The sequence below is a fragment of the Schistocerca nitens genome, chromosome 2 (assembly GCF_023898315.1).
Source record: "Schistocerca nitens isolate TAMUIC-IGC-003100 chromosome 2, iqSchNite1.1, whole genome shotgun sequence".
Taxonomy (NCBI): domain Eukaryota; kingdom Metazoa; phylum Arthropoda; class Insecta; order Orthoptera; family Acrididae; genus Schistocerca; species Schistocerca nitens.
Genome location: NC_064615.1, coordinates 63,001,150 through 63,026,703, shown reverse-complemented (window position 1 = coordinate 63,026,703; position 25,554 = coordinate 63,001,150). Strand labels below are relative to the sequence as shown.

General features: G+C 39.2%; 1 protein-coding gene across 1 annotated transcript; it reads right to left on the bottom strand.

The window, feature by feature from the left end:
* Nucleotides 1–394: 394 nt before the first annotated feature.
* LOC126234260 (uncharacterized) lies at nt 395–2,457 on the bottom strand. Its single transcript, XM_049942952.1, has 2 exons — nt 2,045–2,457; nt 395–907 (listed from the first exon to the last, which is right to left on the bottom strand). Exons 1-2 carry the CDS (start codon nt 2,390–2,392, stop codon nt 440–442), a joined length of 816 nt encoding a protein of 271 aa, XP_049798909.1. The 5' UTR covers nt 2,393–2,457; the 3' UTR covers nt 395–439.
* Nucleotides 2,458–25,554: the final 23,097 nt, after the last annotated feature.

Sequence of the window (25,554 nt, the reverse complement as noted above, 5' to 3'; positions counted from 1 at the left end):
CGTTGGCATTAGCAATCGCGCGACAATGCAAATGTTTTGTCACGAAATCTTCGTTTTACGAGGGCAATTACTTTTAACGAGCGGACGAGGGTACATACAAGTAACTGTCAACTAGGAACAGCAGCACAAATTTTCTACCGCGCTGCTGATGTTGCCAACATAACCACGTGAGGCTGCTGGAATAGGAACTAAAATTTTAACGGCACATACATTTTGCACCATAAGTTTCTCAAATTTTGCTGAAATGGGTTAGCTTTTAGTTCTTTGGAACGACTGACATGCTTCACTCAGTAATACAATATCACAATTTCTGAGGACACTTTCTGCACAGTAAAGATATCCAACAACATTAATTTGTATTTAGTTTTATTAAGTAGTACTTGACAGCACATGACATGCATATTTCAACATTTATACATGTTTTTAAGGAATCCATATATTATGTTGCATTTGCATCTATTAATTCATCGTTTGCCTCCTGCAAACATCTGTATATTCCGTTCTCAAGTCTTGCCATAATTCTAGTATGGCCATTTTCATAAAGAAATCTGAGCTTATTGGCGACAAAGTCACCAACGTTGGTAAACTGATCCCTTTTTCTGCCTGCTAAATTGTCGCCAACTTTTCTTAAGGTCTGTAAAAGACGTCGGTCTTCATCCAGGTCTCTCCTGGCTCTATTCAGTGCACTTGATCTACCACTTCCACTCGGACTTGGAGTGGTACAGGGTGACACGGTTGCAGATCCACTTTCATGTGGAGGCACAGAGATGACTGGAGTGGTTTCCACTTCCACAATGTCTTGTGGGGGCGTGGCAGATGTCACCTCCTCCATTTCTGTTACATCGAAAGGGAAACTAATGCTTCCTTCTCCTTCACCATCTCCTTCTGTGGCTGGGGCTTCCATGACCTTTAAAATACATAAGACATTTCTAAGACAAAGTGAGCTATATGTTATACATACATTTAATAAAAGTATCTTAATGTATTGAGAATTTTTTGTGTGTCCATGCGTAAATTAAATTAAAAAAGTAACAATTTTCTTTCCAGCTTTCTGCTACTGCATAGGAATGGCTGAAAATTGCCAAAGAATATGAAGAAAAATGGAATTTCCCCAGGTGTTTGGGAGCTATAGATGGGAGGCACATTGACATTGTGGCACCACCCAACAGTGGAACAATTTATTTTAATTATAAAGAGCACTTCAGCATTGTTTTGCTAGCAATTGCTGATGCTAGTTATAGAAAAATTTACGCTGATGTTGGCACGCAGGGGAGGATTTCAGATGGTGGTGTCCTTAAAGACACCACATTTTACAAAATGTTAGAAACCAAAACTTTACATACACCACCATCAACTCCTCTTCCTGGTAGGAGCAAGCCTGTTCCATATGTTTTCGTCACTGACGAAGCCTTTGGCCTAGAGGAAAATATTGTGAAACCATTTCCAGGTCTGCATGAAAAAAACAGTTGGCAACGTATTTTTAACTATAGAGCATGCAGGGCAAGAAAAGTAATAAAAATGTATTTGGGATTATAAGTGCTGTTTACAGAGTGCTGAGGAAGCAAATGCTTCTCAGCCCGGAAAAGACTACAGTGGTGGCACTAGCCTGTGTTTATTTACATAATTTTCTTCAAAATAGAAAATCTCAAAGGTATTGTCCAGCAGGAACATACGACACAGAGGGAGATGATGGCAACGTAATACCTGGGTCCTGGAGTGACACCCCTACTGTGCTGGAGCCACTGCCCAGAACTGGCCGAAGAACTTCATTGCTGAATGACAACAGAAGAGAATATGCTGAATACTTCTGCAGTATTCAGGGCTCCATCCCATGGCAGTATGGAAAATAAGTTCCACATCATTTTAAATGATGACATAAAGTAATATGCTCTATTCTTCTGCAGTATTCAGGACTTCAAACCATAGCAGTATGGAGAATCATGTTTTTCAGTGAAATTATAAATATTCACATTATGTAAAGCATTAGCACGAAAAACTGTTGCCAAATATATGATTAATAAAATAATATAACAAATTTACTTACTGGTACTACTTCATGTGTGCTCCTATGAGAGAGTGGTTTGTAATTGTCTCTTATGAACTGCATACTTTCAAAAGCATACCATGAAGAGTGGTACACATTGCTTGTAGCACTTCCAGTTCCTTTGCTGCTCTTCCTTTTCGCTAACTCGCGACTATACTGGCTTTTTAAATTATGCCACTTGTCCTCACATTCCTTCCTTGACACGTTAAATGCCTTGGCAATTTCCTCCCACTCGTCGTACCTTTTCTGAGTGTTCTTATAGTCTCCTAGTTTCACATCCCATATACAGGGATGCCTGCGCACTGCCTCTATAAAATGCAGTGTATTTTGTTTTGACCAAGAAGTCATGGCAAATTTTAAAGTATTACACGCGGGCACAACACACGACACAATACACAAATAACTACACAACAAACGACAGTCGGCACCTCCAATACTCAAACAGCCACCATAGAGCCTGGTACTACGCATGCGCTAATCGTCAAAATAAGCAGCAGGCGACATGACGACAGGAAATGATAGTACTGCGCAAGCGCGAGTTCTTAAAATGTCGCTCATACATGTCGCGTATATGGCCAAAAAGCGATATACAAAATGTATACGCGACATGTATGAGCTCGAGGGTCCGCATACAAGTTCCGTGAATTTTTGTATGAGGTAATGTATCGCAACATGTCAAATTGACATGTCGCTCATACATGTCGCGATACATGTATCCCAGTGTAAACGTACCTTTACAGAGCTCCCAAAAACTAGACAAACTATAATCTGAGTCTTATATATGAAGCAATTTAGATTTGTTTTGTGAAAAGTTAAGAGTTATAAACTGGGATTTAGATGACTGTACTCCAAACTACATAAACTTTGATAAGCTTTTTAGATTTTTTTTTTTAGGTGTGTTCAATGAAACATTTCCCTTAAATCATATCAAAACAGGATAAAGAGTAAACTGAATTGGATTACATCAGGAATAACAATTACAGTCAAAATATCCACGGGTGTACTGCCGGTCTACAGTGTCCAACGGGCACAATATTTCGGCGATCATACATGTCGCCATCATCAGGTGAACTGACGGACTGAGCTCCTGTGAACGTGCCGGCACGGAGATCCGTACACTATGGCTGCTCAGATGGAACTGGGTTCGGTCACGGCGGTGGCGGATTTAAATACCCTCCGCCCGCGGCGCGCTCACTCCGCCGTCCGCGCCACGGTCGCGCGGTGGAACAGATTGCGACGGCATCTGAGATGACGTCGGTGTGATGGCTCCGTCCGCCGTGGTCGTCACAACTATACATTTGCTCGATTTACTCTTGATTAACCCAATCGCTGGTTCCCAAGCCTTGCTAAGATTATAGCCACAGTCACGATTTATGAGGTCGTCATTGGTGCGAATTTCGATGGCCTCTCTAACAACGCTGTCCCAGTATCTCGACGTCTGTACCAGAATCCTCGTGCGTTCATACTCCATAGCGTGATTTTCCGACAAACAATGTTCAGCGACCGCCGACTTGCTCGGATACATCAGTCGAGTGTGCCTCTGGTGTTCACGGCATCGATCCTCGATGGTACGCATCGTCTGACGTTCACAGGAGCTCAGTCCATCAGTTCACCTGATGATGGCGACATGTATGATCGCCGAAATATTGTGCCCGTTGGACACTGTAGACCGGCAGTACACCCGTGGATATTTTGATTATCAAATACGCCGGGAGAAACTCAAGAATCACAAGAATTACAGTGTCAGAAAAAGACAGCTGCATGATGAGCTTAAAGTAAATAGAAATGCAGATTTTGTTAAAAAGTTGTATTGGCAGCAAGAAAACTGGCAACAGTGTTTTCATAAACAAACAAAAAATAAAACAAAAGCTGTCTGATCTGTTGCCAAATCAGAGCTGCGAGTAAATATTAATTACAAAAATTTAACAAAATCTGATGTAAATACGACATCCCATCAGAACAATTTGAATTTCCGGCAAAAAGGTGACAAAAAATTTTTTATTTTGAAAAATTCAATAGAATGACTCAAAAAGATGTAGAAGACACTATGTTATCACCGGACAATAAAAATTCAGCTGACTGGGATTTAATACCTTCCACAGTAATCAAGGCAGTATGCCACATGACTTCTTATAAACCATCCTTTGATCAAGGTTGTTTCCCAGATGTGCTAAAATGTGCTCGTCAAAAAGGGGTCACCAGAAGATATGGCAAATTGTGATGCTATATCTCTCATTCCCATCTTTCCTAAAATAATTGAAAAACATGTGGAAAAACAACTTGTAAATTTTCTTACAGAAAGTGACATTGTTTCCAAAAATCAGTTTGGTTTTCAAAGAGGAAAAATCATCATAAATGTCATCAGTGAATTTAGAGAAAGGATTAACTCATCATTGGTCCAGGGTAAAACGGTTTCAGAAATATTCTGTAATCTAACAAAAGCTTTCAGTGAACCACTTGTTAGTACTTTAACAAGATTAAGAGCTATTGGATCATGGATACTGCATTAAAGTGGTCCAGTTTGTAATGATCTTAAAATGTTACTACTTAACTTGCGTTGGCCTGTGATTCATCGATGTTGTGGATGCTGCGAATAATGAGAACATGACAAAAATTTCAAGCTTGACAAATTATTTATTGACATCAGCTGATCAACAGAACTGACAGAAGTGCAAAACAACTGACAAAACTGAGCTAAACCGAACTGAAATGCACTGACTCCTGAAGCAAACAAAACTTGACTGACTCCCGCACAGCATCACTTTAAATATAATTTTAACAATCGCTACCATTGTTAATTTATTACAAAATGTAACTTACAATTAAAACCAATTTCATCTAAACTCACTGCTGTTATATTTGTACAGGTTACAAAATATAATGTCAAATAATATAATATTTTTATCATCATCTCAGTTTTATGTGTGAAAATTAATTCACAATCTGATTTCAACAATTATTTTGAGGTTACTTTAATTCCATAATTAGTGACTGTATGGATTTTATTGCTAACATTTGTTCAAAGTATACACATCATGCTTTGCCAGATTACATAAATAAAATACACACGTTTTCTCAAATACCAGAATTTCGAAAATTTGAGTGGTGTAACAAGAAAGTGGTAAATATCTGTGCAATTTAAAAGCATAATTAATTACAATAAATTACATAAAAATGAATAATGAATGAAATTACATCACTGGATAATGATTGTTATTTTCATTTGAATCATAATGAGGTTTTGTGTTAGTGAATTTACAAATTGCAATTAAGGTAATTACAGGTGTTAGTTACTTATGCTAACATTTCCACAACCTCTTAATATTTGTTGCTAAACATTTATTACTTCAATTTCATGATCTGATATTTAATTTGGCATATGTACATATTTTTCTTAATGACAACAATCTATTTACAATCAAGAGAATGTACGTCATTCCAGAATATTCTGTATGTATTTGCAAAGAGGAATAGGTTTTTGGGCAAAGTGGACTGAATGATGCCTATAGAGATACACATAAAAGACCATAGGAAGCACTGAAACGTACGGTAAGTACATGGATGCATATAAAAAAGGTGGTATTGGACAGTTCATAATAATTTTGGGGGAGGCAGTTCCATAATAAGTTCCTGTCTGATAGAAAGAAAACAGAGTTATTTTAAAATCAAATTCAGTTAACTACTATTACAAATGGAAAACACTCTCCCAAGGAGTTCTGCATGGTTCAATACTACATCCACACCTGTTCTTCTTGTTTGTGAATAATATACCATCAAATATTGATGCTTGTTCAGTCTTGTTTATGACACTACAGAAAAAAACAGCAGATACTGTGCAAAAGTTTCTAGGGAAACTTGAATCCTGGTTTCATAAAAATGAACTAAAACTGAATCTAACAAACAACTAACCCTCCTGGCCTCAACCTTCGTTAGTCACTGTCCTTACCCATCCAGACCCCTCCCTGTTCTCATTCCAGCACCACACAGCCGTCATTTCACCGCCGCACCCAGTCTTTTAATTTCTTTTATTTCTCTCCTTTCCACTACTCACCCCCTCCCCCCTCCACACCTTCTCTCCTGCCCTCCGTCTAAACTGAAACACTTCACTCCCACCATACTATCCCTCCCCCTTCCCACCCCAGCCTCCTCCTTACCCCCACCCAGTTGCCACTCCCATCATGCACTGGTGCTGCTGCTCGCAGTGTAGTTTCAGCTCTCTGAGACTGCAGATGTGTGTGCAAGTTGCGTTTGCGTGAGTGTGTGTGTGCGCGAATGTGTGTACGTGTGTCTACTTCTGACAAAGGCTTAATGGCCGAAAGCTTTTATTGTGCCTATCGTGACTCAGCATCTCCGCTCTATGGTGAGTAGCAACTTTCCTTCTCTGGTATTGAACTAATACTCAATGTCACAAAGACCCAGATAATGAAGCTTGTCTCTAAATCATTAGCAATGTTCCCTGTAAAAGCAGCTCATAATAATCGACTGATGACAGAAGTAAGCCATATGAAATCCTTGGGCCCAAACCTTGACTGAAGTTGAAAGTGGAAGACACATGTAGTCTCCTTGACAAATAAATTAATGCCATATTTTTTGTAATGCTTATTTTTATCTGGTGCCAGTCACGTGAACACAAGAAAGACAGAGTGTCACATTTATTTTGAATTGGTTACTAGGTATGGGATTATTTTCTCAGGAAATTCTATGAACAGCACAAGGCTATTAATTCTTCACAAGAAAATCATCAGAAAAAGCTGGCCATAAAAATGAGTCACTTCACCCATTATTTAAGCAATTACAAACACTAACCATTCCTTTACTGCACATACTTGAAATGTTGATTTTTATATACTATAAACATCCGCCTGCTTAGCTGAGTAGTAACGTGTTTGCCTACCATGCAGCAGGCCCGGGTTCGATTCCCAGGGGGACTGGAGATTTTCTCCTCTTATGGACTAGGTGTAGTGTTGTCCTCATCATCCTCTGATCATCATCACCGACGTGCAAGTCGCCCAACATGAAATAAGACTTGCAACCCAGCGGCTGAACTTCCCTGGATGGGGCCTTCTGACCAACAATCACATGATCATTTCAGGTATTTCATTTTGTATACTATAACCAATATAAACTTGAAAAGTAACACTTCAACCACAGCTATGGTACTTGCCACAAGGAGAATGTCCAACTTCCCTCACATCACTTAAAAGTTTTTTGCTCATATATCACTATACATAGGGCTGGAAGTATATAGCTACAAGACAATAATAACTACAAGATAGGAACATATTAAACATGGGCCTTGGCTTTCTGAAAATATTACTACATATTATTTTAATAGAGAAATGTTATTATGCCCATCAATGAATTCATAGAACAGAATCCAATACTCTGAACAACAGAAACATGTGGATTACTATGTTTAAACTGTTAATATATAACAAATATTGTAGTGTTATTTGATATTTTTACATGCTCTTGCATAACTGTTAATTTATAACACACAACTTTCTAAAAATAAAGTAAAAAGTTCTTTTGTAAATCATTATATCCTCTTTAAACTTGACATTTGTCCTGTACAACAAATCCAATGATCTTACATTTTACACAATGAGAATAATAAATTACATTTCATCTGTATGTACCAAATTTGACTTATCAGTACTGGTGCTGGATGCCAAGCGGCCAGCACTATGTGGTTATGTTCTCTATTTAAACTATAGTGCAGATGTTAACTAAAATTTACAATGTACGTTAGGTCTAATCAGCCATCAGTTTCCAGCACTGTAGCTGTGTAATGTAACCCAAGGTTGTGATTTTGTTTTGAATGTACCAAATTAACACTGAGTGACGTGTGCCGTAATTTAAGATTTGAATGCTGAATAGTATTCTACATCTACATAGATACTCCACAATCCACCATACAGTGCGTGGTGGAGGGTACCTCGTACCACAACTAGCATCTTCTGTCCCTGTTCCACTCCCAAACAGAACGAGGGAAAAATGACTGCCTATATGCCTCTGTACAAGCCCTAATCTCTCTTCTCTTATATTATCTTTGTGATCTTTCCGTGAAATATAAGTTGCAGCAGTAAAATTGTACTGCAGTCAGCCTCAAATGCTGGTTCTCTAAATTTCCTCAGTAGCGATTCATGAAAAGAACGCCTCCTTTCCTCCAGAGACTCCCACCCGAGTTCCTGAAGCATTTCCGTAACACTCGCGTGATGATCAAACCTACCAGTAACAAACCTAGCAGCCCGCCTCTGAATTGCTTCTATGTCCTCCCTCAATCCGACCTGATGGGGATCCCAAATGCTCGAGCAGTACTCAAGAATAGGTCGTATTAGTGTTTTATAAGCATTGCATTGTATTTTATTTGACTCAGTTGTCGATAACTCTGACATAAGACTTCAGTCTCCAAGTGCCACGGAGAAAGTTGTACAATGCATCTGTAATTTGTAGTACTGGGAAACTAAACAGTGCTGTAAACTCATATTCTAACTCTGTTGCTGAAACAGTCCTTACATTAATGTCAAACTGTTTGTTTTATATGTGAGGCGTCTCTTGCAGAGGACTTGCCAAGAGAAAGCACCACAACCAACCACACCTTGGAAGAAGCAGTTCACTCCGCCTAATGGCAAGTTCATCGGAGTGCCATTATGGAATATGTCGACAGGAAGATGGACTGAATGAAAATAAAAGTATTCACAGAAAAGTAATGCATCTATTTACAAAAGATTACAACCTTTTTCCATTGCAAATGACTTGGAATTTAGTAGTTCTGTACATGCACTGAATCATGCAAGGTGTAAGGACAGTTTGTTTGACCACACATTGTTGCATATCAGCTACCAATGAAAGCCACATGGCTTCAACAGGACACTTCATTTCACAAAATTTTAGATTAGTCTGTGTTGATGGAATGGGCTCATTTCAGTGGTGCACATATCAGCCCAAATTTGTCAACAGCTTTAATTGCAGCCACAGACAATTTCATCTCATTGGCAAAACTTTAATGATAGTAAAGACAACGCAACCAGTGGGAAAACTGCCGTTTCCGGCCTTCTGCAGTGGAAACATTTTGGCTGTTATGTTATTAAGCTCTTAATTTAGTTGTCCAAGATGTCCTTAACCCACAAATGCCCAGGGAGTTGAAAACGACACGGCTGTGACCTGACAAGGTTGCCTGGACATGGACTGATGTGAAAAGCACATGTGCCAGTTTGGGTAGCACCAAGCATCTGCAGGTCTCCAGGAATATGGCAATGCTAAAACTTAGTCTGGACCACAGCAACAAATGAGGTTGACTGTACCTGTTTCTGTAAGAAAACATTTAGCTCAACATATTGTTCTTACCGGTCAGGTCAGAAGAAAACGAGCACTTTGAAAAAATGTAATACATATTTGCAAAACAAATGCTTTGCAAAGTTTCATGCACAATTATATTATGTTTTATGATTACTTAATAGTTTTTAATCTGTAATAATAAAATCTGATTATCAAATTTCAATTAATAAACATTAATTGGTCTAAGATTTATTTTGATTATTTCTGTTGATAGTAGTGTATGACCTAATGATTCCATAGGTCACTGTTGGCCCACTGTAAAAATCTCCTTTCAGAACTGACAACTACAAATTATTGTTATGGTCATTATCTGTGGTCACTAATAAATCATATGTGTGAAAATAACACAACTCCATGACATAAAAGTTTCTGGGCATATAAGGGTAAACACTACCAGTCCACCATAAATTAAGATTATTGTACATATTCTTTTTTTTTTTTAAGGAACATTAGTGTAATAGAATGGCTATTAATGTACAAGATGAACAGTGGCAACATTAACGTCAAGAAGCTGATACAGTACATGCCAATAAGGTGTCACTCTACTCTGTTTATGTTGGAGATTATAGCTGAAGTGTCAGTCGGTGAAAACTACAGTTGCCCTTTGTAATACAGACCTTCCAAAAATTCCTCAAGATTAGTATGTAATCTGCTCCAACCTTTGTTCAATTCTGAAACTTTCTGATGTTTGTCCCATACATCATCCCACCACCATCACTTACTCCAGTCCAGTCACAAGCTTCACCTATCCCATCAAAGGCAGGGCTAAATGTGAAACCAGTCATGTGGCCTACAAGCTAGGCTGCAACGACTGTGCTGTGTTCTACGAGGTGTGGCTAGAAAAAAACCGGACTAGTACTGGTGAACAATAAAACGAATGCAATAAGGCTGAAAGTCGCGTGGCCTGTCACGTGACTCTCGCTCCGCCTACTGTTCGAGTTTCATCTGCATCCTGCACTCAGTCTGCCCGTGGCGTCTGTTTTAAGTAGTTGACGTTTTGTCTGTGCGTCGGAAAATGTTGAGGGTACAGAAAGAACAGCGTATTAACATCAAATTTTGTTTCAAACTAGGAAAATCTGCAAGTGAAACGTGTGTAATGTTACAACAAGTGTACGGCGATGATTGTTTATCGCGAACACAAGTGTTTGAGTGGTTTAAACGATTTAAAGATGGCCGCGAAGACACCAGTGATGACACTCACACTGGCAGACCATTGTCAGCAAAAACTGATGCAAACATTGAAAAACTCGGTAAACTTGTTCGACAAGATCGCCGTTTAACAATCAGAGCAGTGTCTGAGTTAACAGGAGTTGACAAGGAAAGTGTTAGGCAGATTCTTCATGAAAGTTTCAACATGAACAAAGTGTGTTCAAAAATGGTTCCAAAGTGTCTCACAATTGAACAGAAGGAACGCCGAAGAATGATTTGTTCTGACATCCTGGAAAACATTGAACGTGATCCCACCTTCTTACAAAATGTTATTACTTGCGATGAATTGTGGTTTTTTACTTACGATCCCGAAACTAAACGCCAATCGATGCATTGGAAAACTCCTGGTTCTCCATGACAAAAAAAAGCACGAATGTCAAAATCGAAATTCAAGGCAATGATGATTGTTTTTTTTGACATCAAAGGGATTGTGCACATTGATTGGGTACCAGAGGGACAAACAGTGAATCAGCATTACTACATTAGCGTCCTGGCTACCTTACGTGAGCGAGTACGGAGAAAACGGAATGATTTGTGGAGAAAAACGTCATGGATCCTTCACCAAGACAATGCCCCAGCTCACAGTGCGTTGTCAGTGAAGACGTTTTTGGCAAAACACAACATTCCCATCTTAGATCATCCACCCTACTCACCTGATTTGGCCCCCTGTGACTTTTTTCTTTTCCCTAAAGTCAAGTCAGCTTTGAAAGGAACTAGATTTGAGACTGTTGAAGCAGTAAAAGAAAAAGTGACGGAAGTAATGTATGGACTTACCGAAAATGATCTGCAGCATTGCTATGAACAGTGGAAAATTCGTATGGAGCGGTGTAGAGGCCGAGGAGGGGAGTACATTGAAGGAGATAACATGAAATTGTAAATAATTGTAAATAAATGTTTTTTCCAGCATCAGTCCGGTTTTTTTCTAGCCGCACCTCGTATGTGCGCACGACAATCAACAAGCTCTCTGCCCCCATGAATGGCCACTGACGAACTGTTGCATCACTTCTATCTTTGGGCGGGCCGAATTTATTAGGGTCATCACATCTTATGATATCGACAGAAAATTGGTCTCCTCAATTATTTCATTGCAAAACCATGATGGATTTGTTTATTTGTCATGGTCGGACAAACCGGAAAACGTATTTATGATTTGCCAGTTTTACAATGAGCAGAAAATCAGAACACTACCATGCAATGTATGGTACAAAGCCAAATTAAGAGAAAATAAATGTATGTGAATTTGGAGAATACCAGTTCAAAAGTGACTCAAGCAGTCTGGAATTTGATAACCATTACACAAATTTATTTGGACAATTTAATCCAGACCAAATTACAAAAAATAGTACACGTTTTCAGAACTAGTTAATACTGTGGAAAATCATGTTACTGTTCCAATTAACATGCAGTGTGCTTTGCGCGTTCTTTGAACACTGCTGACATCATAGACTACAGAAGGGGGCGGGGAGGGGGGGGGGGGTTGATATTGGCAAGTGATCAGTCAAGGCTAACCAAAAAAATATGGGTATAAAATGAAGGTACTATGAGACAGATGTTCAGTTGTATTGCAGTAAGACTGGGAAAATAATGCCTAAATTAAAAACATGGAAAGATAAAAGGACAGGTGCAACTCATTCTTTACCATCGGCTGCAATAAGAATTGATGCTGCAAGATCTACTACATCTGCTACTTGTTCTCCTGCTAATGTTGTTAGTGATAATTCTGTTGCAGATGAAGTACTTGCCCCTGTGGTTGATCTGTTTACTAATTTACATGATGAACCACAAGAACCACGACATACTATTCAAGAAGCATATGACAGTGTGAATTAAACACTCCACCTATTGAGAAAGCAGATAAGCATTTCAGAATAAAATGGAAAAGCTGAAGATGATCCTCGGCTTGGTCTGGTAGAATATAAGCAAACACGAGAAGATACTTCAAGTAATGAAGTAGAAATGGCTGAAGAACATACTGTAAAGTTTATCCCAGTTCTGGTCATCAAATGTAGAGTATACGAGCTCTTCTGACACCAATTGTAAATGTATACAGGCTTTGGGAAAGGGGGGAGGTGGTTTTTACATATCCCTCGTAACGACACGGTGCAGGAGGTCGAGCGGTCAGGATTAGAGGATGGGCATCCAGGGCTGCCGTTAAATGACAAAACAAGGAATTAAGTACAATAAAGAGGATATATTTCAATATACGGAGTACAAAAGGTGCGCCTAGGGTCGGAAGTTAGCAGGTTTATGCCAGTCTAGGATGTCGATCAATTAAACGGAATGGGCAACGGAAGGTGAAGCGGTTCATGTTGACTTACGTTGGTGGCTGGTTGCAAACAGCAGAGCCAGAGGCTCTGCCTTCCGAAAAGACAAAAGACGTCTGTTCTGCTCAAGGTCTGGATTACAAGAGAGAGAAGCAAGAGTGTTCTGCACCGCAGGACATTCCGGCGTCAACACACGTGATCGGTGTCCCGTGCACGCTATTGGCTAAAATAAATGGCATGAATTCGCTAGCAGTTTCAGCAGAGGGCTCAGGGCATCTCCTGTCAGCAGCTTTAACTGGACAGAACTGCCTCGGTTTTGAAAGACAAGCAACTTGTGTCACATAGACACGGCGTGAATTACTCTGGGAGAAAACTTGTAAAAGATTCCACTGGGCCTTGAAATAAATTACTTCAACCAATTCCCTAAAATATTCCTTGACTGGCTGCCATCCTGTACAGTACTATTCATTATACTGGAAATAATAATATTGGTACCGGTGGTGGTACTAATAGTGTGGATTAATCATCAAAGTATTTTATTTGGAAAAATGTAAATGCTATTAAAAAATGGTGATATACATTTTATTAATATGCATCTATCTCAAGTGTGGGGTTATGGACATAGCTGGCAAGATGTTATAGACACACTCAAGGTAATGTTTATGGTAAATGTTATGTTACATCTGGAGCCCAGATGTATTGTCAATTAAGTCAATGTTTCTCTAAAGCTCAATTTCATAGTCTACCCGATTACTGTTATGTCAAATCGATTTCTATTGATTTAAAACCTGATGGATTAGAAGCTTCATTTTCTGCAAGTAGTATGCTAAGTGGATCAGGATCTGTAACAAATGTACCATTTATTTATAATAAAGGTGGAAATTTAGCTGTTGCTCATGAAATGGTTGAAATAAATACTACATCTACTAATCCAATGTTAATTAGTGATATCAAGGGGGAAAAAGATTTAGCTAATATCATGTGGGGAGATGGATATAATGATTATCAATTCTGTACAACAGTGGTATGTAATTGGCCTAATTATGATTCTTGGATTATTCCATTTTATACACTCCTGGAAATGGAAAAAAGAACACATTGACACCGGTGTGTCAGACCCACCATACTTGCTCCGGACACTGCGAGAGGGCTGTACAAGCAATGATCACACGCAAGGCACAGCGGACACACCAGGAACCGCGGTGTTGGCCGTCGAATGGCGCTAGTTGCGCAGCATTTGTGCACCGCCGCCGTCAGTGTCAGCCAGTTTGCCGTGGCATACGGAGCTCCATTGCAGTCTTTAACACTGGTAGCATGCCGCGACAGCGTGAACGTGAACCGTATGTGCAGTTGACGGACTTTGAGCGAGGGCGTATAGTGGGCATGCGGGAGGCCGGGTGGACGTACCGCCGAATTGCTCAACACGTGGAGCGTGAGGTCTCCACAGTACATCGATGTTGTCGCCAGTGGTCGGCGGAAGGTGCACGTGCCCGTCGACCTGGGACCGGACCGCAGCGACGCACGGATGCACGCCAAGACCGTAGGATCCTACGCAGTGCCGTAGGGGACCGCACCGCCACTTCCCAGCAAATTAGGGACACTGTTGCTCCTGGGGTATCGGCGAGGACCATTCGCAACCGTCTCCATGAAGCTGGGCTATGGTCCCGCACACCGTTAGGCTGTCTTCCGCTCACGCCCCAACATCGTGCAGCCCGCCTCCAGTGGTGTCGCGACAGGCGTGAATGGAGGGACGAATGGAGACGTGTCGTCTTCAGTGATGAGAGTCGCTTCTGCCTTGGTGCCAATGATGGTCGTATGCGTGTTTGGCGCCGTGCAGGTGAGCGCCACAATCAGGACTGCATACAACCGAGGCACACAGGGCCAACACCCGGCATCATGGTGTGGGGAGCGATCTCCTACACTGGCCGTACACCACTGGTGATCGTCGAGGGGACACTGAATAGTGCACGGTACATGCAAACCGTCATTGAACCCATCGTTCTACCATTCCTAGACCGGCAAGGGAACTTGCTGTTCCAACAGGACAATGCATGTCCGCATGTATCCCGTGCCACCCAACGTGCTCTAGAAGGTGTAAGTCAACTACCCTGGCCAGCAAGATCTCCGGATCTGTCCCCCATTGAGCATGTTTGGGACTGGATGAAGCGTCGTCTCACGCGGTCTGCACGTCCAGCACGAACGCTGGTCCAACTGAGGCGCCAGGTGGAAATGGCATGGCAAGCCGTTCCACAGGACTACATCCAGCATCTCTACGATCGTCTCCATGGGAGAATAGCAGCCTGCATATCAATGACCTTTCATCAGTAACATTACCAGATGCCAAGTTTGTTTTGTTTGCCGATGATACAAACATTGCAATAAATAGCAAGTCAAATGTAGTCTTAGAAAGATCAGCCAATAAAATATTTGTGGACATTAATCACTGGTTCCTAGCCAATTCTTTGTCACTAAACTTTGAAAAAACACACTACATGCAGTTCAGAACTTGTAAGGGGTGTCCCAAGAGTATATGTCTAACATACGATGACAAGAAGATAGAAGAAGTGGACAGTGTTAAATTCTTGGGATTACAGCTTGATAATAAATTCAACTGGGAGGAGCACACCACAGAACTGCTGAAGCGTCTTAACAAATCTCTGTTTGCAATGCGAATTTTGTCAGACATAGGGGATATAAAAATGAAAAAGATGGCATACTATGCTTACTTTCATTCCATAATGTCATATGGGATTATTTTTTGGGGTAATTCATCAAGCCAAGCTAAAGTTTTCCGGGCACAAAAACGTGCAGTGAGAGTTATATGTGGTGTGAACTCAAGAACATCCTGCAGAAGCCTGTTTAGGGAACTAGGGATACTAACTACTGCTTCCCAGTATATTTATTCCTTAATGAAATTTGTCATTAAAAATATATCACTTTTTCAAACCAACAGCTCAATTCATGGAATCAATACTAGAAATAAGAATAATCTTCACAAGGATTTAAAGTCACTTAGTCTTGTACAAAAAGGTGTGCATTATTCAGGAACACACATTTTCAATAACTTGCCAGCAGCCATAAAAAGCTTAACAACCAATGAAATTCAGTTTAAGAGAAGCCTAAAGGATTTATTGGTGGCCAACTCCTTCTACTCCATTGATGAATTTCTTAGTAAAACCAACTGATTTGTATATAAGTACAACATAACTTCTGCACAATTTCAGTGCAGTAATGTGTTCATTGTAAATAAGTATTACAGTAGTTGTATTACCTTATAAATAAATAAAAAACTTTTTTATTTTAAATTCAGTGCATTAGTATTTGTAAAATGACTCTTAGTGTTCATTAAAAAATGACGATCATTCCACTTGGGACCTGTGGAATGGTACATTAGCTTATTTGTTTTAGTTGTAAATATTTGTCATGTATTGTTGTTTTTCTGACATGTTCCACATCCTGGAGGACCTCCTCACTACGGATCAATTGGAATGAAAGTAAATCTAATCTAATCTAATCTAATCTAATGCATTGCTGCGAAAGGTGGATATACACTGTACTAGTGCCGACATTGTGCATGCTCTGTTGCCTGTGTCTATGTGCCTGTGGTTCTGTCAGTGTGATCATGTGATGTATCTGACCCCAGGAATGTGTCAATAAAGTTTCCCCTTCCTGGGACAATGAATTCACGGTGTTCTTATTTCAATTTCCAGGAGTGTAATACTGGTTCAGGGAAAAAAATATGTGGAGTTCTCAAAACGAAGTAAGAGGGCCAGTATTATTAAATAAAATATATTCACAAGGTATAGCAAGTAATGCAGTTGATAATTCAGAAATTTTTTCATGAAATTATAAGCCGCAAATAGGTATAATTGAAACAGCATGTTGTACTCATGGTGTAGGTTTAGCAGATGATACATATATGTTAGGTTCAATAAACAGGCCTGCTTTTTCAACTGTAATGAAAAATGTAAGTCCAAGTGGTTTTGGAATGCAAGAAGCTAATGAAAAATTAAAACCAACATCTAATAATATAACATTATTTCTTTATGATCAGTGTATTGAAAAAGGTCAGGAAGTAGGTAAATTGAATGAAATACATCAAGCACCTCAAACAGCTAGTTTTAGTTTAGGTATTAATCCTGTGTCAAGTAATACTCCTACTGAGATAAATTCATTTTTGAATGGTAAAATGGTAATTCAGATGACAACTAGAATTACTATAGGCACTAATTATTTTGAAACACATAATTATCAAACACATAAATTAAATCATACTGATGAAATGTGGATGACTTCTTCAACTAAATCTTTTGTAGAGAACTTCAGGTGTGTTTGTTTTGATTCTAATGCAACACACTGTACTGAAATAATACCTGGATCTTCTGCAAGTACTTCTGATAATTTAAATGTACCTAATCCAAAAAGTACAAAAAAAACATAAAAACTGTAATCGCAGCAGATCACCTATTACAGTTACTAAGGATGTTAAGGATTTAAGATAAAACTATTTGTATTATTTTTGTAAAAGTTTATATTCAACAAACAAATTGTACAAAGAAAAATGGATTTAATTGTTTTCTAATTTTATATCCCATGTAGTCCAATAATATTTACAAATCCTTTGTTCCCACACATCTCCTTTGAAATATGAGGATGGTTTCAACAGTTCTCGGAACGGAATAGAAAAAAAGTACTTATATCACTGAAACTTTTTAATTTTTCAATGTACCCTCCTTGTAGATTAATGCATTTGGTCCAACGATATTCCAGTGCCTTGATCCCATATCGAAAATGAGTTTCCTCCAAGCCTGCAAAGTAGTTGTCAACTCCAGCTATCAATTCTTTGTTTGAAGTGGATCTTCGTCTACCAAGAAAAATTTTCTGTTTATGGGAAGAGATGGAAGTCTGACAGAGCAATACCAGGTGAATAAGGCAGGTGTGGCAACAATCCATACCTTAGCTCATGTAATTTTGCCATGGCAACAGCACGTGTGCGCTAGTTTGTATTATTTTGATGGAAGATGACTTTCTTCCTTGCTAAACCTGACCTTTCTTCATGTATCTTTTGTTGCAAATCGTCCAGAACGTTAGCATAGTATTCTCCAGTAATTGCTTGCCCAGTGGGAAGGTAATCTACAAACAGAATCCCCTTCGCATCCCAGAACACTGACGCCATGACCCTTCCCGCTGAAGGAATTGCCTTTGCTTTCTTTGGTGGCAGAGAATCAGCATGTTTCCACTGCTTTGACTGTCGTTTTGTCTCTGGGGTATACTAGTGCACCCACACACATTTCATCTGTGGTCACAAGCCGGTGCAAAAAATCTTGTTTGTTTCTCCTAAAATGGGCCAGACATTGTTCCAATATGTCCATTCTCAAGCATTTTTGATCCAGCATCAAGAGTCATGACACCCATTTTGCAGATAACTTTTTCATTTCTAATTCTTCAGTTAAAATGTGATATACCCTTTCAAATGAGATCTGGCAAGCGTGAGCAATTTCACGCACTTTCAATTGGCAATCTTCTATGACCATTTTGTGCACTTTTGCAATGATTTCTGGTGTAGTGACACATCTTGGCTGACCACTGTGTGGATCATCATCTAAGCTCTCCTGACCAAATTTAAATTTATTTGTCCACTTGGCAACAACTGAACATGAGGGAGCAGAGTTCCCTTGTGTATTCTGTAAATCAGCATGAATGTCCTCTGCTTTCATACCTTTCTTTACGAAGTACTTAATCACTGCTCGAATCTTGATTTTTTCCATCTTCGCAAATCACTATGGGGAAACAACAGCAGAGCCATGTCTCTGTCACAGCTCTCTTCCAAGGGCACTGATGTGGTATATGTTTACACCCAACAGTCCAATAGATATCACTTGAACAACTCGTTGTGCTAGCGCTGACCTCTCATGGTCATTCTGACAGCTTTTCAAAACCACCCTCCTATTCAATATTAGAACATACAAATACAGGAGTTATTTGAAGAGTAAAATCTCCTTCAAATTTTATTTGAATATTAGAAGGATCACCATCACCACTCAAGATATGTTTTAATTGTTCAAATGATCCTGGATCAAAATTAGGATCATCCATACATATTAAACATTTATTAGCACTTTCAATCAATCCAAACATAAAATGTTTATTATTTTTATTATACCATCCAGTATTAATCACAGCACTTGCTATTAAAGGAGAAAATGTAGATTTGAAACGATTAGGTGGACCTATTAACTGAATACAATTTCGCTTTCCATTTGTTTTGTTTAATATGTTCTACAATGTAAATATAAAATCATAAATGATATCCCAGTCACCTCCAAACTGATGTTCAGTTATATCTAAAGACTCTTTTTTGTTGAAATAATATGAATTAAACTGTTGTGCTTATACTTGAAAATACACTTCCTTTGCATTCAAAAGATAATTATATAATTATCATACAGAAAAATCACTTAACACAATTTGAATATGTTTTATAACATTTGAAACAGTCTTTTCATTTAAAGTATAAAAAGAAATATTATTCCTCCTAAACAATGTATTTTGTATCTTGTTGATAAGAACAGTGACATAATTTTTCACGGTTCTGAAAACATGTACTTTTTTTAATAATTTGGTCTGGATTTAAATTGTCCAGCTGAATTTGTGTACTGGTTAGCAAATTTCAGACTGCTTGAGTCACTTTCGAATTGTGATTCTCCAAATTCACATACATTTATATTTCCCTTAATTTGGCTTTGTACCAAACATTGCGTGGTAGAGTTCTAATTTTTTGTCCATTGTAAAACTGACAAATCATAAATACATTTTCCGGTTTGTCTCACCACGACAATGAAACATATCCATCCTGGTTTTGCAATGAAATACTTGAGGAGATTGATTTTTCCATTGGTCTCACAATGTCTGATGACCCTAGTAAATACGGTCTGAACAAAGACAGAAGTGATGCTGTTGTGCAAGATAAATCTGCATGATCCGTTACATCATTTGCAATTGTGAATGAAGTGGATGTGTTCTCAATAACTTCGTGCTTTTTCGAGGAAGAGGAAGACAAATGTTCCTTGTTTTGTGTTAATTTTCTACAAAAATCTGTAATGATTTATAATGGTTTTCATATCGGTTTTGCCGGAAGACATTATGTTTTCAATTGCTTTGGAACTTGAATATAATGCAGAAATTAAGAAATGTTTGGTTTGTGAAACGGTTCCATTTGTCTTGTATATAATTCACTATTTTGAATACTGATGCTCATATATTTTTTGATAAAGTGGCTATGTAGCCATACAAGGAATCTATACATTCTTGATCTGACCGATATAACAATTTTAATTAGCAGTGTTATGATTTCTAAGTATTGGTACTGAATCAGCACTGCCACTACTTTCAAGTTTTCTTTTCCTACTCCTTTTCTTAGGTAATAAATTCAAACTGGTGTCTTCTTTTTGCTCTTACCTGGGGTTTTAGGAGGTTCTTGATCAGGATTTCCTCAGTATCAGAACAGTCTGAAGATGAAATAGTAGCACTAATTTTATTATTGGACATGGCTTTCAATCCAAATAATTCGTTAATTTCTTATATATATACCTTCTACCATCATCTGGTGAGCAAGATGTATGAAACAGGCGAAATACCCTCAGACTTCAAGAAGAGTATAATAATTCCAATCCCAAAGAAAGCAGGTGTTGACAGATGTGAGAATTACCGAACAATCAGTTTAATAAGCCACAGCTGCAAAATACTAAAATGAATTCTTTACAGACGAATGGAAAAACTAGTAGAAGCCGACCTCGGGGAAGATCAGTTTGGATTCCGTAGAAATACTGGAACACGTGAGGCAATACTGACCTTACGACTTATCTTAGAAGAAAGATTAAGGAAAGGCAAACCTACTTTTCTAGCATTTGTAGACTTAGAGAAAGCTTTTGACAATGTTAACTGGAATACTCTCTTTCAAATTCTAAAGGTGGCAGGGGTAAAATACAGGGAGCGAAAGGCTATTTACAATTTGTACAGAAACCAGATGGCAGTTATAAGGGTCGAGGGACATGAAAGGGAAGCAGTGGTTGGGAAGGGAGTAAGACAGGGTTGTAGCCTCTCCCCGAAGTTATTCAATCTGTATATTGAGCAAGCAGTAAAGGAAACAAAAGAAAAATTTGGAGTAGGTATTAAAATCCATGGAGAAGAAATAAAAACTTTGAGGTTCGCCGATGACATTGTAATTCTGTCAGAGACAGCAAAGGACTTGGAAGAGCAGTTGAACGGAATGGATGGTGTCTTGAAGGGAGGATATAAGATGAACATCAACAAAAGCAAAACGAAGATAATGGAATGTAGTCGAATTAAGTCGGGTGATGTTGAGGGGATTAGATTAGGAAATGAGACACTTAAAGTAGTAAAGGAGTTTTGCTATTTGGGGAGCAAAATAACTGATGATGGTCGAAGTAGAGAGGATATAAAATGTAGACTGGCAATGGCAAGGAAAGCGTTTCTGAAGAAGAGAAACTTGTTAACATCGAGTATAGATTTAAGTGTCAGGAAGTCATTTCTGAAAGTATTTGTATGGAGTGTAGCCATGTATGGAAGTGAAACATGGACGGTAAATAGTTTGGACAAGAAGAGAATAGAAGCTTTCGAAATGTGGTGCTACAGAAGAATGCTGAAGATTAGATGGGTAGATCACATAACTAATGAGGAGGTACTGAATAGGATTGGGGAGAAGAGGAGTTTGTGGCACAACTTGACCAGAAGAAGGGATCGGTTGGTAGGACATGTTCTGAGGCATCAAGGGATCACCAATTTAGTATTGGAGGGCAGCGTGGAGGGTAAAAATCGTAGGGGGAGACCAAGAGATGAATACACTAAGCAGATTCAGAAGGATGTAGGTTGCAGTAGGTACTGGGAGATGAAGAAGCTTGCACAGGATAGAGTAGCATGGAGAGCTGCATCAAGCCAGTCTCAGGACTGAAGACCACAACAACAACCTTCTATTCCTTCCTTCAGTAACCTAAAACATTTCAAAACTACACTTTAGTTTTTATTTGTGTGTCATCATGATAAATATATTTATCAACAAATTTTGTATGTATTTTTTCTCCAAATTCTGGTTTTAAACATACATTGCAAAAAAGAATTAAACTCATTTGTAATATTGTTTGAAATGTATTATTAATATATTTACATCTAATTTCCATTGTTTGAAAGCATAATGATCTTTTCATGGAGAATAAGTTGAATGGCTATAAGGTCTGGTACTAACATATGCATGTACAAAAGTCAGTTCTTTCGATGCATCATTATATTTCTAACTGACAATTTCATTTACGTAAATTTCAGGACACAGTGCTGATACTAATTGTGCTTTCTAAATACTACCCTTACGTAAATTACAAAATAAATGTAATTTTCCAATATTGCATACACGATATATACAATCGACCAAAACAAATTTTGTAATTGGAAACTTGTATTCCTTTGCCTTGACCATTTTATACAACACGTATCAGATATTATAGCCAAACATTTCATAAAATGATCACATCATCTTATTTCTTTCAATTTCCAGTTAAAAGACCACTGGAAATTATCATCATTAGGGTATATATCATAAGCTGTTTTTCCAATAACTTCATGAATACCTCAATTAAAAATCTATTATATATATATATATATATATATATATATATATATATATATATATATATATATATATATATATGCGCTTGGGTCTGTATATGTGTGGATGGATATGTGTGTGTGTGTGTGTGTGTGTGTGTGCGAGTGTATACCTGTCCTTTTTTCCCCCTAAGGTAAGTCTTTCCGCTCCCGGGATTGGAATGACTCCTTACCCTCTCCCTTAAAACCCACATCCTTTCGTCTTTCCCTCTCCTTCCCTCTTTCCTGATGAGGCAACAGTTTGTTGCGAAAGCTTGAATTTTGTGTGTGTGTTTGTGTTCCTTTGTGTCTCTGTCGACCTGCCAGCACTTTCATTTGGTAAGTCACATCATCTTTGTTTTTAGATATATTTTTCCTACGTGGAATGTTTCACTCTATTATAACCATATCATATATATATATATATATATATATATATATATATATATATATATATATATATATATATATATATATATATATAGACACACACACACACACACACACACACACACACACAGGGTGTTTCAAAAATGACCGGTATATTTGAAACGGCAATAAAAACTAAACGAGCAGTGATAGAAATACACCGTTTGTTGCAATATGCTTGGGACAACAGTACATTTTCAGGCGGACAAACTTTCGAAATTACAGTAGTTACAATTTTCAACAACAGATGGCGCTGCAAGTGATGTGAAAGATATAGAAGACAACACAGTCTGTGGGTGCGCCATTCTGTATGTCGTCTTTCTGCTGTAAGAGTGTGCTGTTCACAACGTACAAGTGTGCTGTAGACAACATGGTTTATTCCTTAGAACAGAGGATTTTTCTGGTGTTGGAATTCCACCGCCTAGAACACAGTCTTGTTGCAACAAGACGAAGTTTTCAACGGAGGTTTAATGTAACCAAAGGACCGAAAAGCGATACAATAAAGGATCTGTTTGAAAAATTTCAACGGACTTGGAACGTGACGGATGAACGTGCTGGAAAGGTAGGGCGACCGCGTATGGCAACCACAGAGGGCAACGCGCAGCTAGTGCAGCAGGTGATCCAACAGCGGCCTCGGGTTTCCGTTCGCCGTGTTGCAGCTGCGGTCCAAATGACGCCAACGTCCACGTATCGTCTCATGCGCCAGAGTTTACACCTCTATCCATACAAAATTCAAACGCGGCAACCCCTCAGCGCCGCTACCATTGCTGCACGAGACACATTCGCTAACGATATAGTGCACAGGATTGATTACGGCGATATGCATGTGGGCAGCATTTGGTTTACTGACAAAGCTTATTTTTACCTGGATGGCTTCGTCAATAAACAGAACTGGCGCATATGGGGAACCGAAAAGCCCCATGTTGCAGTCCCATCGTCCCTGCATCCTCAAAAAGTACTGGTCTGGGCCGCCATTTCTTCCAAAGGAATCAATGGCCCATTTTTCAGATCCGAAACGATTACTGCATCACGCTATCTGGACATTCTTCGTGAATTTGTGGCGGTACGAACTGCCTTAGACGACACTGCGAACACCTCGTGGTTTATGCAAGATGGTGCCCGGCCACATCGCACAGCCGACGTCTTTAATTTCCTGAATGAATATTTCGATGATCGTGTGATTGCTTTGGGCTATCCGAAACATACAGGAGGCGGCGTGGATTGGCCTCCCTATTCGCCAGACATGAACCCCTGTGACTTCTTTCTGTGGGGACACTTGAAAGACCAGGTGTACCGCCAGAATCCAGAAACAATTGAACAGCTGAAGCAGTAAATCTCATCTGCATGTGAAGCCATTCCGCCAGACACGTTGTCAAAGGTTTCGCGTAATTTCATTCAGAGACTACGCCATATTATTGCTACGCATGGTGGATATGTGGAAAATATCGTACTATAGAGTTTCCCAGACCGCAGCGCCATCTGTTGTTGAAAATTGTAACTACTGTAATTTCGAAAGTTTGTCTGCCTGAAAATGTACTGTTGTCCCAAGCATATTGCAACAAACGGTGTATTTCTATCGCTGCTTGTTTAGTTTTTACTGCCGTTTCAAATATACCGGTCATTTTTGAAACACCCTGTATATATTTTTTAATTTTGGCTGTGGTTAACTGTGGCGAATCCCCTTGGGATGTGTGTGTGTGTGTGTGTGTGTGTGTGTGTGTGTGTGTGTGTGTGCGAGTGTATACCCGTCCTTTTTTCCCCCAAGGTAAGTCTTTCCGCTCCCGGGATTGGAATGACTCCTTACCCTCTCCCTTAAAACCCACATCCTTTTGTCTTTCCCTCTCCTTCCCTCTTTCCTGATGAGGCAACAGTTTGTTGTGAAAGCTTGAATTTTGTGTGTATGTTTGTGTGTCTGTCGACCTGCCAGCACTTTCATTTGGTAAGTCACATCATCTTTGTTTTTACATATATTTTTCCTACGTGGAATGTTTCCCTCTATTATATATATATATATATATATATATATATATATATATATATATATATATATACAGGGTGTTTCAAAGATGACCGGTATATTTGAAACGGCTATATATATATATATATAGCCGGTTAGTAGACCCGCAACCGAGCGCCTCCCCAGGTGGCGGATAGGGGAATGCCTCCTAGATATAGGTGGTACCGAGGAAATGAAATACTCGGGGCGGACCAAAACTACTAGTAGCGTCTGTTCCCACAGTGGGCGGCTACAAAAGGCGTCTGCTCCACATGTCAGTGGCGGCCTCAACCAACCTCCTGATCTGGAAAGTCAGGTTGTAGTCGGCAGCATGCCATACATCCAACTACTAAACATCATGATGGTACAACGAGAAAAATCTCACTACCCCGGGCCCCAGTCAATAGACTGGGATCGTCGTGAGCATCGGATTCCGGGGGCTCACGGACATCATGAGAAGAATCGGAGCTTCTCAAACTCCCTCAAGACCAAACGCAAACACTACATCGGCACACTCAACGTGAACACACTGATGAAGACAGGAAAGATGAAACAACTGACAGACACTCTCGAAAAATTTCAAATCAAAATATGTGCACTGCAAGAAACACGAT

Bases quoted from the DNA above. Each gene is read 5' to 3' on its own strand.
- LOC126234260 (XM_049942952.1), bottom strand. From the start codon at position 2,392: ATGACTTCTTGGTCAAAACAAAATACACTGCATTTTATAGAGGCAGTG. The intron at 908-2,044 runs GTAAGTAAATTT...TGTATTTTAAAG, and splicing joins GCACACATGAAGTAGTACCA to GTCATGGAAGCCCCAGCCAC.